We start from the raw sequence: 19,904 nt of genomic DNA on the forward strand, positions 1-19,904 counted from the left end.
TTAAAAAACACTTGCAAATAAATGAAAAAAAAAAAAAAAGCACATTTCCTTTCTATTAACCTTTCACCTGGAAACTGCTTCTCCGAATGTATAAAACAAAAACCAGGCAATATAATTTTAAAAGACTTTACTCATATAATTAAACACTTTAAAAGCAAAATAAGGCAACTACTAGTTCTAGGAGTTTGTCAAGAGTGGTGGCATGGCTTGATTCTCTAAATCTCCCCCATAAAAGCACATAATACAAACAGGAAACAAAGCAAACACAGCAATAGCTACAGCAAGCCAATGGGCACTTTATTTGAGAGCTGTGAAGGTCTCATAACACTGCAATGGATAAGAACTGGGTAAAAATAATGTGAAAAATATGCTTGCAGACAATGGAAACCAACAAGCAGACAGAAGCCTGCTTTGACATAATTAAGCTTAAAAAAATTGCTAGTCTTTGTTTTTCTAGTCTGTGAACACTATCCAACGTGACCCTAGTTAGGGTCTACAGCTATAGAAAAATGGTGGTATAGGGTAAACAGAAGAAATCTGAAGTTTTAATAATATTAAGTGAAAGAAGACAGTGCAAAGCCAGCAGACAGAACTGATGAACACAGTACTTTCAAGACACCCTCAAGCTTGGATAATGCCAGGAGAATTGCAAATGACTCTAGATTCTAGTATGTTTTTGTATTTATATGATAAAGCAAGCCTATAACTATTTGAGATCTATTACCTGACTAAACAAATGTCATGAAATATAAAATAGGGAAGAGCCAAGGAAAGGAACACTTTCTTGACGCTAGACTAGAAGTGAACTATCAGGGAACCTGTGGTCTGCAGCTTCTTAACATCTATATGCATTGCATTTACATACCGATGCTGTACCACGAGGCCCTGCAGCTTCGAGCTGTCAGTTAAGTCGCTTTTATCAGGCACTGTATTACAACAAGAAAACTAATACAGAAAACCGGTACCAAAAGTGGGTGTGTTGCTGTGAGTATATGGTTTGCAGGCCTTTGGGATTGCTTTAAAGAGGGAATGTGGAGGAGTTTAAACACAGGTGAGAAAAGCCTTAGGATGCAATCAGCTGAGTTAAACGGGCCATTCTGATAGGAATCTGAAGTGCAGAATTCTCAGGAAAATGAAGACAGTAGAGGCCCAGATCATAAAATCTCACAAGGGAAACAAGAAATTTTATCAGGGACAGGGCTACAGGCCATGTTCGTTACATTCTGGCAAAGACTGTGGCTGCATTCTGCCAATATCCTGAGAGCTTGAGTGAGGCGGAATTAAAAAGTAATGGACTGTTTTGTTTGGCAGAGGAGAGGTCAAGACAGGATATCATTCAGGCTGTGTCATGGTTATTATTATGTTTTGCACTCATCCATGTCTACAGCGAAAAGGAGCAAAAAGTAGAGTAGAAAGTTATAAAAGAAAACTGTGAGCAAATTTAAAGTTATAGACGAGGCAGGTTCAAAACCAGCGGTGACAAGCTATTACGAGCACATAGGAGAGAGGCACTGCCCTGTCCTGGCGCCTGCCTTGTAAAAACTAAGTTAATGTGAGCAGAGCTTAAAGGGATATATAGCTGAAGGACTTTCTTCTAAGGAGCGGTTTTCCCAGGTCAGACACAGAGGCAGTAGAAACTGTGGCCTGAGGGGCCAAGCTTCACCCAGCTCAATGCACTGGCAGCATCAGCCACATGGTATTGATTTTCAGGAATGAAAGCTGCACGATTAAGGTTATACAATTTTCACCATGGCTCCAGTGAGCTGCTGAGGCCAGGCAATGTGTGGCAGTTAAGAGTATATGCAAAGAGGAAACTGCCGAAAGCTGTGAAGGAAAAGCCTCAGCTGTAATGAACGCTCTAGCTGAGAAGAGGTACAGGCAAGGAGTAAAGCTGGCCCAAGAGAGAAACCATATGTGCCATGGGCAGCAGACCATGAGGGACGACGCCACCCAGGCCCTTTGGAGCCCACACAGAGTAAGGGATGATCCAGCTGACACAAGACATAGCCAACGTACAGTTAGCACCTGGGACTTAGAGAAGCTGTGTGGGCTTTTCACATTCCCCCCCCCCTTCTTATATGTGCTACACACATGTAAGCAGGTGGGTGCTTACACTTGGGAACACCTGGGAAGCATGCCGGAGGATGGTTCGGGTGTTATCTTCTGCTGCTCTCCATCTTCTTTTTGAAACAGAATCTCTCAATGGACCTGAAGCTCAGTTTCAGCTGCACTGAGTAGCCACCAAGCACCCAGGACCTGCTTGTCTGCACCCTGCAATGCTGGGGTGACGGGTTTATGCAGCCATGCCCAGCTTTGAAGCGGATGCTGAGGATTAAAACTCAGGTCATTGGGTTGCATGGCAATCACTCAGAAGAGACTTTGAACATCTAAACAATGTTGGAGTGTTAGAGGCTAGTGACTTTGGAAATTGGACTGAACACATTTTGCACTGAGATGACCAGGAGCCTACAGAGATCAGAGGTGCAAGACTATAGCCTAAAATGTTGCGCTTGAACGTCATGTTGACAAGAAGTGGATCTGTGATTGTTAATCTTGACTGTTAGATTGGGCAGGATTTAGACTCACCATAGAAACAAACCTCTGGCCATATCTACGTGGAAGTGCCTAGGTTAGTTAGCTGGTATGGGAACGCTCGTCCTAAATATAGGTCAGGAGAAGGGACTTTAGAGTCCGCTCACCTCTGCATCCCCCCCGTGCATGATATGACTAGCAACTTCACACTCCTGCCACATATACCCTAACGCATCATGATGGACTGCACCCTCAAACCGAGAGCCACAGTAAGCCCTTCCTTCCCTACGTTACTTCCGTCATTCTACACCACAGGAGCAGGAAAGGTAAGTAATAGAGACAGTAAGAAATTCTAACTGTTGAGGAAAACTAGAGGTCATGAGACTACAATTACAAGGAAATAGGGGAAAGGGAGGTGACTTGGGAACAGAATGTCGATGCCTGTGGATTTCTGTATGTGTATTATACTTCATATTGAAAAAAAAAAAAACTTTTAAAGATGTATTTTTAGAACTCAATAAAACAACACCCTAAAAGCTGTGATAAAATACAGGCCTTAGAACAGAACAGAAGTGACTCAGTGAAGATCTGACCTGAATCAGCATCATCCACCTCCAGTGAGCGCAGACGGTGCTGAGCTTGGGAGCACAGCATCCTCTCAGCAAAACTTTCCAGCCCTGACTTCACTGACCATGCATCCATCCCACACCTGAGTCTTGCACACAACCACATGATAAACCCCTCTTAGAACTGAGAGCCAGAATAATTTTCTCTTCAACATGTGTAATTTATCAGAAAATATGTGAATCTTAGAAAAATGATGACTACCTTGATTTAGTAATTTTATAATATATGCATATTTTAAAGCATGCTACAAGATGAACATATTCTGTCAGTTAAAAAAATAAGCTAAATCTAAAAAATAAAAATAAAACAAGACTTACTCATTAGCTTTTGTTTGGTGTGGAGAAACTGGTCTCTATAAAGTTGTTTTTGAGCTAATTTATTTTCTTAAACTATCTACGTGGCGAGCTTTGCGGCCCCCGAGGGCCAGCTCCCTCCTCAGGCTTTGGCAGGCAGCAAGCACACACGCAGTGCATATATGTCTGCAAGTAAAACACGCACACACATAAAAGTAGTTATGTCTAAAAATCACCTACTTCATTGGGAAATACACTCCCCAAATCTTTAACATATTAGTTTGATTTAAAAAAAACTCCTCATAAGAGAACAAAATAAAACAAAACAGAAAAACAGGAAAAAACAAACAAACAAACACACACAAACAAACCAAAAAATCCCTTCATGCTCTAAAAACCAAAGCGAGTCCAGGACAGCCAGGGCTGTGTTCCACAGAGAAACCCCGTCTCAAAAACAAAAAACAAAGTAAGAACCTTCATGCATGCTTTTAAATCTAAGATTATTTCAAATAATCAGCAAAAATTGTTTAAGAACTATGCACACACAGCTTTTTCATTTTTTTTCCAAATGAACAGTTGAAAAAAAAAATAGTCCCACTAGAGCAATGGTTGATCACAGATGAGGATCATATTTCATTTCACAGATTATGAGTAAATTACTAGAAGCTTCAGGGATTTATTTGTTTCTTTGTTTACTGGCGTGTGTGTGTGTGTGTGTGTGTTTATGTGTGTAAGTACTAAAGCCCCAGCAAATTTCAGCTCATCTCAGCAAGCCAATTCAGAACAACTTTATCTATGTTCAAATGCTCTACAGAAACGCTTTACCTTTCATTTAATTTTTTTAAATATTCTATTTACTACAAACTATTTCATATCATTAAGTGTATGGTGAAAATAATCTTGAAAGGCATTAGGCCTTTATGTTATTTCCAAAATGTAAAATTAAAATTTTCTGGCCTTCTAAAAGAGGCTCTTTTATTGTTCTTCTCTTTTTACCCCCTTCTAGTGTCACTCTGTTTCAGAGAAGATAAAAGAACTATATGATTTTTATATTCAAAACATGAAATAACACTAAGAAAATTTCTTCAGTCTGAAAAACACACACACACACACACACACACACACACACACACACACACACACACCAACCTAAATGGAAAATTCTACTTTTATATTAAATAAAAAGAATTCTATAGTAAGGACTAATACAAGCTTTAGTAAGAACGGGAAAGGGGCAGACAGATGACTCCATGGCTGAAAGAAACCGCTCTTCTTGTGGAGGATCTGGGTTAGCACTCACGGTTATAGACACGGCAGCATGCTGTCTACAACCACAGTTCCAGGGTCCAGAACCCTCTTCTGGCTTCTGCAGGCAACAGGCACACACAGTGTACTTACATACATGCAGGCAAAATCCTCGTACATAAAATAAAAATAGATAAATCTTTTAAAAATAATAGTATGTATGTGATGGCTAATCCTGGCTGCCAACTTAATGGATGTGGGACAACTAAGATGCACACTTCTGTGTGGGTCGGTAGCAGTTTCCTGGAGGGACTAGCCAAGGAGGGAAGAGGGTAGGGAGCATCTTCCCATAGCAGCCCCTGTATACACAAAGAGAGCCAACTGAAAACTAACACTGCTTCTGCCTGTTGCACGTTCTGTTGGTGAGAAGCCCCTACTGCTCTCATCCCTTGCTGACATCAGAGGCCAGATTCCTTAGCCTCTGACAGACACTGAGAACAACCAGCAGCTCCAGGCACCCTCCAGGTCTTCAGCATCAGCCTCATAGACTGAGCAGCTACTGCGGTCTTAGAACCTCCAGTTTACAGCCAGCCATTGCTAGACTAACTAGCTCCTATTATATATGCCAATTCTAAGTAAATAGCCTTTGTATAGTATATTCACACTCTGTTCTCTTCCTCTAGAGACTCCGAAGAAATACAAAACGGAAAGAATGCTTATGCTTCAGTGTGAAGCCAAAAATGCTAGAGAATAACATCTTATTTTTCCTTTATATAAACACTTAAATAATCCTTAAATCATGAACAGTGACATTTTATCACATGGCCAACTTCACCTGTGTGCACTAATAAAAGCAGTGCCTAGACAGTTATTTTGATAGTATGCCCATTCCAAACATGGAGCTGCCACCTACTTATTAAAAGTACTGGCTACTATCCCAAGCTTATACGGTTAACATCCGAACACTCATAAACTATTTTTCCCTTTAACTTAATATTGTATTCTCAAAAAAATTCCAATCTAATTTTTGACAGGTGACACAGTCACAAAAACCAAATATAACACCATTTATAGTAAAAGTTTGGATATCACATTGACCCCGCCCATCATCATAAATCCAGTTCCCTCACTCTGCTCTGAATAGGTCTACTGGTTTCTTCTATAGATTCAGCAAGCAGTTCCTTATTAAAATATAGCATAATGCAAATATTCTAAATTGTGATGCATTTCTTTGTATCATTTCTTTCTTTTCTTTTTTTAGATTTATTTATTTATTATGTTCTTCCTGGACGTAGGCATATACACCAGAAGGGGCACCAGATCTCATTGTAGATGGTTATGAGCCACCATGCGGTTGCTGGAAATTGAACTCAGGACCTTTGGAAGAACAGCCAGTGCTCTTAACCTCTCAGCCATCTCTCCAGCTGTATCATTTATTTCAATCATTTATTTATTCAATTCTACATAAATGACTACCCATACTTTCTCAATGCCTAACATAGCCTTTGATTTCTTCCTTAGCAAGGCTTTAACTGAGCATAGCTCAGGTGCAGCGGGACTGTGAATAAAGGACTAAAGAAGAGTCGATGGCCACCAGCTAACAGACTCATAATCAGTCCTTAGGCCCTTCTAGTAACATTCTGGCAGAAGAACTCATTTTTTCTCAATACCTAACCTAGGACCTACTGTATCTGTTTTATTATACGCTATGGTTCCTTTTATGACATAATAGCGTATCTGCCCTCCTTTTTTCAATCGAAGATTCTTGTCAAGTCTTTTTTTGACATAATGACTCATCATCCTCAGTTATCACAGGACTTAAGAAATAAGCTGGTGTACAAACAGGATACTCATAGTTAGTATACAATCAATATACCCAGAATTACCTACTGGCAGAGACTCAAGCATATAAGGCACAAAACATAACTCCAGTACTCAAGTACTTACTTGTATTATGAGTTAGAAATAAAAATTAAATGTGATAAGTAGGCAGTGGTATAGTCAGCATCACAGGAATGTAGCCTAGGGACAGTGTACTGCATCAGAACGCTGAGCAAACATTAAGGGGGCAGCTTTTGAGTGTTTCAGGACAGGCTAGTTTCAAGGAGCATAAGGGAGTATGGGCCAAGAAGGCAGATGACAGGCAGTAAGGAGCTCGCCTTTTAAGAGGTCTATGCAGAAAAGTGGCAGGTTATAGTCTAAATCCAGGCAGCTGACTGTTTTATGTGGATTATTAATAGATTTTACATTTTGAATGGTTAAAAATAATCAAAATACCATTTCATTACATATAAAACTTACCTGAAAATGACAGAGGTCCAGGCCAAAGCCAAGCGCCTTCGCCTGTGCACTGCCTGTGCCTGGTTCTACAGTGCACAGTGGACAGAGGGAGATACGGCAGGCACCAGGACGAATCACAGTGCCCACAGTATTTTCTACCTGGCTCTTTGAGGAAATCATGTCAAACCCTCTCCTAAGAAGACCTGTGTAACTGTGAGTTAAGGGGTGAACAGAAGGCAGGGAAAAAGAAGCTGGATAAAAGGACACTCATAGATGAGGGGACGATCTGGATGCTATCCTGGGAGTAAAATAAAAGGGAAGTTACTGAGCATTAAGCAGGAGAGTGAAAATTAGATCTGCATTTTAAAGGTCACTCTGGCTATTAATTTAGGCAAGAAATGAACACAACTTGGACTACGGTATTAAGATATTGAGGCCAGGAAAGACTACGTCCAAATGCACAGGTTTCAAAATCTGATCTAGTCACTTCAGTGAGCATTTTTAATAATCACAATTCTCAAACCTCCTACACTAGGAATATGTATTCCACAGGCAAAGTTAAGATAAAAATGTCAACACAGCACTATTTATCTAAAAACTTGGGAATTACTGAAAAATAAATGCTTCCAAGTGACTTTCTAAATGATTTATATTTTTGCAAACTGGAAAAGACTATTTCATTAAATTTATGTTTGAAGTATTTATAGGTAAAATAATACAACATAAACTAATATAAAAGCAGAATAAACATAAACAGTCCTTAAGTTCATTTCTCTCACACTTTCTTGCCCACATGCAATAAAGAGAAAACAAAGAACATACCTGCTACATTCTAACAAGGTGACTTTAAGGCGGCCTTCAGTAAGTGCCCATTGCTGAATATGGATAAGTTCTTCATCGTCTTCAGACCCTTGCAAGGCTTGATATGGAAAAAACGGCTTAAACCTGATGAAAGTAAAGACAAGTCTCAATTTCTGAATAATATTCATAGCTTAGAGCATAATAAATACCTACCTGTTTAACAAAAGACTCCAAACATTTAATAATCCATTTGTTCTACAAACCAAAGCGTAGCATAACTGAAGGTAAAGGTTCTTTCTTGGCCTAATCCAGTTGTTGTTTTGTGGACATCCTTACTGAAAAACCCAGGACACTTAGCGTACACAGAAGGGAAACTCAGGGGCACTGAGGAGAAAGTTTGGATGGAGACAGATTCTTTAGGTCAGATGAAAAGCATCTTCTACTATACATGACTACAATTCATGACTACAAAATGACAGTGATTAGTACATAATGATGATGATAATAACAGACAGCAGCAAACAAACTACTGAAGACACTATTTGCTGGCAGCAGGAATTGCTTTCTACGAGCTATCTTAATGCTCACGCTCCAGACTGGGTGCTGCTGTGCACTGTCCCTCCCCAGACAGTGATGCTCATGCAGGTTACTAAAGATCTGATTCAACTTTCCACCGCCGTGGCCAACCAGAATTCTAGCTAGCCCGACTTCACCAACACCCAGACTGTCACAGCGCAGCCACCTTCGACTTACGGGGGCACAGGGTGGCCCTCACTGATGACCTCTTTCTTATGCAGATGCCTGTGCTGGCTTGTAAAAAGGACCGAACTTTAACTTCAACTACAACTCATACTCCAGGTTAAAGCAAAGGACAAAGAATATGAGAAAAACTGGGCTTGAAGCTCTGTCATTTTCAGTCTACACTAGTCATGACATTTATCTGCCCAGAAAAATTTAAGGTTTAAAACAACAAAACAAAACAAAAAAGACTATCTGGCTGTAGTTAAATTCATCTGTAATTCCAGCTACTAAAGAGGTTAAATGCTTCTTGATCACTTGAACCCAGGAGTTTAAAACCAGCCTAGGTAATAGCACTGAGTCCGAGAAAGATGCTGAGACTGAGATTCTCGGTTCCACACACAGAGGCCACCACCGTTCACCTTTGTAATCACACACCCTCTTAATAACAAGCTTTTTTGTCTAGGAAACCCAGAAGAACCACGCACGTGACTTTAGACCTTTGGTTCCAACTGGAGGGTTATTTTCCTGGCTCCTTAAGGGAGCCAATTCTCAAGCTTCTTTTCTATTTGGCTTTAGATGTTATATCATATTGAATTAAACACACTGGCTTTTTTCCTCTTTATCCGATGGTCATTTAAAATGCTGGCCGTCTCCAGTGCCTATCCTGTTTTCCCTTCTGGATGTGAACTAAGCATCTTCCTTAGGGTCCTCTTTGTTGTTTAGCTTCTTTAGGTCTGTAGATTTCTGTATGTTTATCCTATATTATAATTCCACCCAGCAGGGGATTGAAGCAGATGCAGACTCACAGCCAAACTTTGGACAGAGTGCAGGGAGTCTTATGGAAGAAGGGGGGATATAGGAGAAACTAGAAGGGACAGGAGCCCCACAAGGAGACCAACAGAGCCAAAAGAGCTGTACCCAGGGGTCCTGCAGAGACTGATGCATCAACCAAAGACCATTCATAGAGAGGACCTAGACCCCCTGCTCAGATGTAGCCCATGGATAGTGCAGTCTCCATGAGGGTTTCCTAGTAAGGAAAGAAGAGACAGTCTCTGACATGGCCTCAGCTGCTTCCTCCTTGATCACTTCCCCCTGGTGTGCCCTAGCCAGCCCACAGAGGAAGAGCATCTAGCCATTCCTGATGGGACCTGAATGGCCAGGATCAGACAGTAGGGGAGGACTTCCTCTATCAGTGGACTAGGGGAGGCGGGGAGGGGAGCAAGTGGGAGGGACGGTGGGACCAGGAGGAGATGAGGGAGGGATCTACAACCAGAATCCAAAGTGAATCAATTGTCAGTAATACTGATGATGATGACGATGACGATGAAGAAAGGTAAAGTGCTTTTGCCGTTTAAGCCTTGCACTCTCCAGTGTGGCCTCACACCACAGCTGCCTGTGCCTCTCACCAGCCTGCCAGGCTGCGCCACCCATTCAGGGCTTCAGGACTGTGGAGCTGATTGATGAAAACTGAACTCCAAAAATAAAACACTTGGAGTAGTGTACTATGTTTTATTTTGAAGGATGCTGATAGAGGAAGGAAAGTCCTGTTTTCCAGTAAATGTGAATAAAGAAAAATCTACTGAAGAAAATAGAAGTAGGAACACAGACAATGTCCTCCAGTCAGTCTCTCCAAAATAGTACACTAATTTGCTTTTAAAACTACGGACTCAAGACACTTTCCAAATTATTCAAGACTTTAAGAAAAATCAGAAATATTTATCATATTAATACAATATTACATCTGAGAGCTTTCAACATATAAGCCTTATAGTTTCTAAAGAACATTTAAAAATCTATTAACTCTTAAAAATTACAAATATCATACATTCTCTAAAAGGTTCAGCATTAATACTCTAAGTTATTTAGCTAAATCACAGCTGCTCTAACAATTTTCTTGTCAAAACAATTCTCAAAGAAGCATGAGTTAAACAGAATGATATACAGTCTAAACTGAATTTATTACTGTCTACAGTGCTTTGCTAACAATGTTTATGAATAAAAATTAAAACCAGAAAATGTATGTAATCCCTTTAAGATGAACACACTAAACAGGAAAAAGCTGTCATCCAGCAAGCCAGTCAAAAGAATCTATACATTCACACTCCTAGAACACTTGGTTTTCAAAACTGTTTAAGAACAAGCCTCTCCCTCCCCACGAGGAAGCCCAAAAGCAGCAAAGCAGGCTGTTTCTACTCTACCTTTACCCTCCCATCCTACCATCTGCTGCCAATTATCAATTCAAAAGTGTTAGTTTTCCCACTCAGGTTCACACAAAATTAGCCTTCTTTAACAAGCTACTTTCACTTCCGCCTACTGTAGAAAACTTAAATACTAACCCTAGGAAGACTAGAATAAGAGAGATGGTGTAAGGAGATCATCTAACCTGCTCCCCAGTAAAATCTGTGAAAAAAAATTTAAAAGAAAATAAAAAACAAAACAAAGTCTCTTAAAAGGTCCTAAAGGCATTGTAAATGAAGAAATATTTATTCAAAAAAAAATCTATAAAAACTCAATAATAAAGCCAAGTCTGATACTTGAACCAAGATGGCTCCCTTCCTCTCAGCATGCTCAGGGACACAGAGTGTGCTCCAGTCTTCTGTACCTCCAGGTGGACGGTTTTGTCTCTACAAGGAAAGAGACTCAGTGCCTCTGGCCAACCTCCAGCTACCTGTTAGGAGGCTAAGTTCTAGACAGTGCAGTAAAGAGGAGGCAACTCTGCTCCTTGTCCTAAACCTCATTGTGGGGTGTGGGGTCTGCCTTGGGTGCAGCACCCCGAGAAGACAACACTGAGAGGCCCTGATGGCCTGTTCCTGCAGTTACGGCTCCGTGGTGAAAACAGCCTGTACCTGACAACTCAGTGCTCAGTTCCCATTGGCGTTTTCACACAGAGAGAACTTACCAATGTTTCCTTTCCACCACCACTTTCGGAACCTTGGCACAGAGGCTGTGCTGAGAGGACGAACAGAGTCAAAATTATCTCCAAATCTCTTCCTAACAAAGCCAACTTGTTGCACAACGGACTGTGGAGACTCATCCAAGATGCATGCTTTAAGGAGCACATGTCCTAAGACTGCAGGCTCCTGGGCTTCCACAGCAGACCAGGATGGAAAAGAGCTGGAAGCATTTCTCCTTCAGTAGCAAACAAGTTATCAACCACTGACCAAAGAACCCACTGCCGCAGGAGCCACATTTTAATTTGATTAGTTTGTAAAACAACAATTGTACTTCACAGCACTACCAGAAACTAGACTCAACTCAGAAGCTTAGCACTGAAAGGAGATGCATACTGTACTAGAATAATCAAGCCGGAACTAGAAAGCAGATGACTTGGCATTCTGGTGAACGCCTATAAACCCAGCACAAATCTTATGTCGAAGGTAAGCCTGGACTACAGGATAAGATACGTTTCAAAGATCACATGTGATAAAGAGAGTTGCAGGGCAAGAACTGAGAGAAAAAGAGCTTATTTAAGGGGTACAGAATGGGGAGCTGGGAGAGACTGAACCAAAAACCAAGCATGTATGAAATAGACATTAAAAATCCCCTGTCTCTCTATCTCCCCCTTCTTTCATAAGCTTCCCTGCACTCTGCCCAAAGTTTGGCTAGAGTCTCAGGCTCTGCTTCGATACCTCTATCAGAAGAGTCTTTCAGAGCCTCTCTATGGTAGGCTCCTGTCCTGTTCCCCGACTTCTCCTGCTTCCGATGTCTATCGTATTTGTCCTTATGAATGAGGATTGAGTATCTTTCCTAGGGTCTTCCTTCTGTTTAGCTTCTTTAGGAGTAAAGATTTTAGTATGTTTATCCTGTATTACATGTCTAATATCCACTTAATAAGTGAATATATACCATGTGTGTCTTTCTGCTTCTGGGATACCTCACTCAGGATGATCTTTTCTAGTTCCCACCATTTGCTTGCAAATTTCATGATTTCCTTGTTTTTAATTACTGAGTAGTATTTCAATGTGTAGATGTACCACAGTTTCTGTATCCATTCCTCTGTTAAGGGGCATCTGGGTTGTCTCCAGATTCTGGCTAGTACAAATAAAGCTGCTATGAACATGGTTGAGCTGATGTCCTTGTATACTTGAGCATATTTTGGATATATGCTTAGGAGTGGTATAGCTGGATCTTGAGGTAGCACTAATTCTAATTTTCTGAGAAAGCGCCAGATTGATTTCCAAAGTGGTTGTACAAGTTTGCACTCCCACCTGCAATGGAGGAGGGCTCCCCTTTCTCCACAACCTCTCCAGCATGTGTTGTCACTTGAATTTGTTATCTTAGCCATTCTAAAAGACCAGAAGGGGACAGGAGTTCCAAAACGAGACCAACAAAGCCAAAAAAGGTGGGGTGGGGGGCTAAAAAGACGACACCCCAACCAAGGACAGTGCATGGAGAAGATCTAAAATCCTGGCTCAGATATAGCCCATAGACTCAGCATCCAAGTGTTTTCCCTCGTAAGAGGAGCAGGTGCTGTCTCTGGCATGAACTCAGTGGCTGGCTGGCTGATCACCTCTCCCAGAGGGAGGCGGCCTTTCCAGGCCACAGAGGAAGACAAAACAACCAGTCCTGATGAGACCTGGTAGGCTAGGGTCAGAAAGAAGGGGAGGAGGACCTCCCCCAGTAGGGGCATAGGGGGAGAAGAGGGAGGGTGGGATTGGGGGGAGATGAGGAAGGAACCACAGCCAGGATACAAATTGAATAAATTGGACTAAATGATAATGATTTAAAAATAAATATATTATATGGTAATGTACAGTTTTATAAAAATATACTTCCAAACAAAGTTGTGAATGACAAAAAAAAAAAAAAAATCCTGTCTCAAAAACAAACAAAGCAGTTACAAGTACTAGGGAAGGGGAAACCAATACCCAAGAATCACTATGATGTATTAACCTGAAATTTATAGTTTCCACCAAAAATAAAATTATGAAACGTGGAAACAAATAGGAAAATATGATCCACACAGCATGAAAATGAAAATAATAATAAAAACTGTTTGTGAGAGTGAATAGACTATGGCTGTCATATTGTAAAGCAATGATGTATTGAAAAAAGACAAAGGGATAGTAAGAAAAGGCATTAGTTAGGTCATCTATTTTATACAGTTGGACGGTAAGAAACTTTAGAGTTGGAAACAAAACTACTCAGGAAAACAGAAGCAACACTCTAAGGGTTCAGCTACCATTTACACTGTATTCTAACTTACTCTCTACAGTAATTCTAAGAGATAGATATACATTAGCACTCATTGTATAGATAAGGAAGTGAGACACAAACAGGTCGAGTAACTTGCTCAACTAGAATGTGTCAGAGACAAGATCTAAAGTTGAGCTTTAGAACCTAGTTCCTTAACTACACCACTTACCAGCTGTTCAAGAGAACCAGCTACAAATGGCCACTCCTAAACAGTGACACTTAGCACAGCCAAACAGGCTTTAGAGTGGTAACTTGGTGATTAAAAAAATAAAATAAAAATTCTTTCTGTTTAGGCCCAATGGTAAAAGTAAGTCCTAGGTTAAATTCTCAGCACCTAACTAAATCTTTCTGTTCTGTTTGTTTTTAATTTTTATGCATTAACTAAGTTCAAGAGAGATAGGACCAAATGCTAGGGGATGAGAAACTGCTGGGATAGACATAGGTAGAAAATTGCCATTCTCTATTAATCTGAAAAGACACAAAGCAACCCTAGCCCAAGTAGTAGCTAACAGAAATGTACGCAATGCTAAGAGATGTGTGTCAAGCTATTCAAAACAATACTAAGCAATTGTCCATCATCATTCCATTGAGGCATATTTGCAAAGGAATAGTCTACAGAAAATAAAATGAACAAATTATAGCTATATGCATAACCACTTAAAGCTAGACTGAGGGGGGGGCAGGGAGAGGGAAAAAGAGGAAGAAAGTGAGGGAGAGGGAGAGAGCACATGTTTCAATACAGAACAACTGTTTTTGAGAAGCTCAAGTCAGACAGTGGCTACTTTAGGCCAAGCAGGATGACCACATGGCATATGACAGACATCTTTGTTGTGAATGTTTCTGTGTATGTGCAAGTGGGCAGGTGTGTGGACACCAGGGTGTCCTTGGGTGTCATCCTCAGGAAGGTCATCCACCTCCTTTGAGAGTGTCTCCCAGCGCCTTGACGCTTACCAATTGTGCTTCCAGCTGGCCAGCAAGGCCCACCTTCCCCAGCATTGAGCTGACAAGTACACTGTCAGGACCAGCATTTTTATGTGTGTTTAGGGGACTGAATTCAGGTCCTCATTCTGGCTTTATGGCTGCTCATCTTGTCGAGCTTCTGAGCTAAACTATCACAGAAGACGCTACACCTTCTCATATAACAACATCTTTTGTAACATCTAAAATATGTTTTTACTTTAAATATCTTTTCAAGATTGTTCTGAAGAACACCTGAATGCCAGCTGGTGACATCTCCATCGCATGGCAGCAGTAACACTGTATGCAAACACTGTGATCTTTAGGGAAGGGTTTACTACACAGCCAGTGTAAAAATACGCTGAGATCTAGAGCTACTCAGCCTCAGTCAGCTTGTGTGTTCTCTCCCGGATGATAACTTTATAAAACTAGAGTTTTCAGCCAGTAAAAGGCAAACTACCACTTAGAGCTAGTTTTAAAAGGACACAACCCTTCAACGCAGAGCAAGAACTCGACCTCTAGATATATGCAGGCAAAGGCAAGCAGAGAACTTGTCCAGGAGGCAAAGCATTGTGAGAACGCCAAATTTAAAGCAATACAGAGGCTCTCCACTGCATTACAGAACAAAGCATGATTTCCGAAAGGTTTTCCATCTCCCATTTCTTGTTCCAAAGTGAAGAGCTGTGTTCTTTAACTGTGAGAAGATGAAGACTTTCTTAATGCAAGGCATCATACGTGTTATCTGCTAAACAAGGAATTCTTCAAGAGTTTATGTCACCTCAGAAGTAATGCTCAACACCCTTTAGAAGTTCCATCTTTGTAATGGGTACATGCTGTCTTCTACAGCCATATGTTGGTGTCTCAGAGCATGACTGTAAGACGATAACCAAGAATAACATGAACACTGTCAGTCAACAAACAGGAGAGATTTAAATCTTAAACATTATCTGGGTTAACCTCCTCTTCTCCAGGGAAGCAAAGGCAAACTGCCTAAATAAGTAAATTATCAGAACTATTATCACAACAATTGAGCCTGGCACAGCTCTTATCCAGCTAGCATTATATGGGAGCTGTTCTGGGAGCTCTGCCTACATTATTAACTTAGCTAACTCTTAAACCCATAAGTAATTGCATTTCTTCTTTTTATTTTTTAACTGGCTAAGAATATTGCATGAATTATGTGTAACATTCAATTCAACGAGTATGATGAAAATAACAAAAACATTTCCAAATACTTATTCTACAGAACACTGCATGGAAAGATGAATGTACAAACACCCTACAATGTAAAGTAGAAAATTAGAAACTAAAGACAACAGAGATACAACCAGGTCCAAGAGCAGAGGTGCATGCACACTGAAGGCCAGGTTCCTTCCCACATAAAGCTGTATCTGAGCCTGCCAGCCTGATGGTTTTCCCACGCTAGGTGGACAATGTTACTCTTACTCTGAATAGCATTGGCAAAAGCTAAGTTAGACCAGGGTGCTAACAAAATAATATGTAATCTATTCTTCGGGCAGGCATCTGGGAAATAGAGAGTAAGAATCAAGAAGGACAAAGAGGAGAAAACTTAGCTATAACTCAGAGAACTCTCATTGGGATTAATGATTTCATATCAGCTTCGTGTGAATGAAGAATAGTTCTCTGCTTGTCGCTGGCCCTTACTCCCTGTGCAGGCAGTTCCATATCCATTGGAATGTCCACAGCTTCTGTCTTTGTCTTCCCTTTGAATTCCTTCTCTTAGCTTTTCTATGATTCCCCCAGGACCTTCCTGGCTTGTTGTCTTGAACAAGGCAATTTGAAGTCGTGCTGTCCGCTTGGTTTCAGACTTTAGACGACTTAGGCCTGAGGCCTCCCAGGCAGGCACTTCAGCCTCTGAGAGCCCGTCCGAGAGCCCGTCCGAGAGCCCGTCCGAGAGCCCGTGTGAGAGCCCGTCTCTTCGTTTGCAGAAGGCAACGGCAGCATTCGTCTTCGACAGGCGCTTCAGGAATTACATGAGCAGCTTCTCAAAAGCACGTGACACAACGACATGCTCTAGAAACAGGTCATCGCAAACTTTCCATGTACTGATATGAAGGCTGGTCTACAGACATGTCAGAGAGGAAACATCCTCCTCGTTCACAACGAAGCATTTCAGAACCTCACCATTTACTCAGAGTTTACACTCATGGCTAGTTCTCTTCCCTCAGCTTTACATTGCAGATGGCCCTGATTTCAGCAGCCATAACGGACCGTTTTAAACCTCAACTTTGCACAGTCTGTATCAACTAGCAACTGTAAGAAAAGAAATCAGCAATAGCCAGTATGCCTCCCATTTTAGTATTCCTACCCATTAAATTTTATAACCACAGTAAAAATCCTTAAGGAAATGCAGAGAGTGCTATTTCACTCATGGACTTCCCTGGTATGTACTATTGATGACCAAGTCTACCCTTCAGGACATTATTTCATTTCTGTACTCTATGGAGAAAAAGATACTCCTAAGTAGCTATGATACTAAGAACAAAAATAACAATCACACCTATATTCTCTACCTGAGAGTAGTTATAGTTTTCAAACTTTTAATTCTTCATAAATATAATCAACACTGTGTTAAGTCTTGAGGATGTAGCTCACTGGTAGATGCTTAGCTAGCATGGACAAGGCCCTGGGTTCCATTCCCAGCTACAAACACAGAAAGCAATAAATCAATCTAGGGCTGGCAAGACGGCTTACCAAGTAAAGGCACATGCTGCTAAGCTTGACAACCTAAGTTCAGTCTCTGGGACCCACAGGAGAAGAACTCCCGTGGGTAGTTTCTCTGACCTCCCTCCGTATGGGGAGCCCTGTATACATGTGTCCCTGTAAAAGTCTATAATTTTCAGCTTTCACAAAGCAACAAAGTTGGCAAATCTGCACTTCTATTCCTTTACCATGTCCCTCTAGCACATACCTAGGAATAAGAGAATACTGGAATGTTGAGGGGACTCTTGAGAGGGTATAAATGTTAGACCCCCGAGAGAAGAAGAGGCTGTTGCTTCCCCTGCTCCTGTGGCTGCTCCTGCTTGCTGTTTGTTGCTGGTTGCTGGTTGGAGACATCCTGACAATGAAGATCAAATTGGCTCCATGGGTCTTAATGCCCCTAACCAGCAGGAAATCGTCTAATGGTACCCACGCCCCCTTTCCCCTCTAACCTTTCTCTCCTACCTAGTGTTGGGGTTAGGAAGGGATAAGGGTGGAGAAGGGTGGTAGATAAAGGATCCAATAAATATCCGAAAGCACAGCTACACAAATCAATGGATGGAACTTCAGTAAGTTTCATTTTCTATGGGTGGAGGCTGAAGATGAGACACTCAAATATGCTGCTGTTGTCATTACACAATAAACGGCACAGACCCACTCTTATCCCTGTCTACCTTGACTATCAACATGGCCAGCAGCACTAAACAGCATTAAAGATATGTCTATGTCCAACAGTCACCAAAGGTGACTATGAAAGGAACAGACAAGAATAGTAGTTCCTTTAGTGAAAAACATCCAGTTAAACTAGTGGTTTGCAAATACTTTGCTCTTAGGATCCTGTTATGTGTTCTTCAATTCTTGAGGATTCCAAAGAGCTGCTGTTTATGGGAATGACATCCACTAATATTACCCACAAGAAATTAAGCTTACAGTCCATTAGCCGTCAGAGCAATGACATCATAATATAACCTGTGACTTCTTGAAAACTCCACTGTAGGATTTGGATATCGTCTCTCTGCCTTTTAGTTTGGCTAAGGGTTTGTCTGTTGCTTATCTGAAAGAACCAGCTCTTGGTTTCATTGATCCTTTGTATTGTTTTCTTTGCTTCTAATTTATTGATTTCAGCGCTCAGTTTAATTATTTCCAGCCACCTACTCCTCTTTCATCTGTTCAACAAATGGTGCTGGTCTAACTGGATATGTACACGTAGAAAAATACAAATAGATCTGTATTTATCACCCTGCACAAAACGCAGTTTAAGTGGATCAAAGACCTCAACATAAAACCAGATACATTAAACCTGTTAGAAGAAAAGGTGGCTTGGAAGGGGTCAGGGAGGAGATGAGGGAGGGAGGGTGGGGTTGGGAGGGAAAAAGGGAAGGGGCTACGGCTGGGATACAAAGTGAATGACCTGTGATTAATATAAAAATAAAATAAAATAAAAATAATAAAAAGAAAAAGTGGGGAAGAGCCTTGAACTCATTGGCACAGGAGACAACTTCCTGAACAGAACATCAACAGCACAGGCTCTAAGAGCAATAATTAATAAATGGGACCTCATGAAACTGAAAAGCTTCTGCAAAGCAAAGGACACTGCCAACAGAACAAAATGACAGCCTACAGACTGGGAAAAAAATCTTCACCAACCCTAAACCTGACAAAGGGCTAATATCCAAACTATATAAAGAACTCAAGAAAGTAAATACCAATGAACCAAATAATCCAATTAAAACATGGGGTACAGAGCTAAGCACAGAATTCTCAACAGAGGAATACTGAATGGCCAGGAAGCACTTAAAGAAATGTTCAATGTCTTTAGTCATCAGGGAAATGCAAATCAAAATGACTCTGAGATTCCATCTTACACCCATCAGAATGGCTAAGATCAAAACTCAAGTGACAATACATGCTGGAGAGGATACAGAGAAAGGAGAAGCCTCCTCCATTGCTGGTGGGAGTGCAAACTTGTACAACCACTTTGGAAATAAATCTGGTGCTTTCTCAGAAAATTGAGAATAGTACTACCTCAAGACTCAGCGGTTGTGGGACTGATTCAGATGGTCCACAGCAGCAGACTATTTGCCTCATGCAGGCTCTGTGAGGAGCTCTTTGCCAGGTGCAGATAGTTTAAGAGAATAAATACAAGAGCCCAGAGAGCCAGGATCAGAAAAAACGAATAATGCTGTTCCTGCTTCCACCTTGCTGCTCCTAATCGCTGTTGTGAGACAAGAAGTTGGAGATCTCCTAAAATGAGGGTGGGACTGGCTCCAGGGAACCGATGATCCTAACCAGGAGCAAGTAGCTAAGAAAGAACTGCACCCCTTCTCCCACGAACACTTTCTCTCTCCTACCTGGTGTTGGGCTGTTGCAAGGGATCGGGTTGGAGCAGGGAAAAAAAGATAAAAGAAACAAAAGCATAAAAAAAAAAAATGTATGCCAACACTCAGCTATACCACTTCTAGGCATATACTCAAAAGATGCTCCACCATACAAGGACATTTGCTCAACTAT

At 41.1% G+C, this 19,904-nt stretch overlaps 1 protein-coding gene across 1 annotated transcript in view; it reads right to left on the reverse strand.

The window, feature by feature from the left end:
* Pdzd8 (PDZ domain containing 8) overlaps positions 1 to 19,904 on the reverse strand; it is a 63,612-nt gene that overhangs the window by 29,009 nt on the left and 14,699 nt on the right. Inside the window, exon 2 of the mRNA XM_055629982.1 lies at positions 7,800 to 7,922. Within this exon, the coding sequence (XP_055485957.1) occupies positions 7,800 to 7,922 (123 nt within the window). The remainder of the gene's footprint in view (positions 1 to 7,799; positions 7,923 to 19,904) is intronic.

Source organism: Psammomys obesus, unplaced genomic scaffold (assembly GCF_907164565.1).
Source record: "Psammomys obesus unplaced genomic scaffold, mPsaObe1.curated_primary_1811, whole genome shotgun sequence".
Taxonomy (NCBI): domain Eukaryota; kingdom Metazoa; phylum Chordata; class Mammalia; order Rodentia; family Muridae; genus Psammomys; species Psammomys obesus.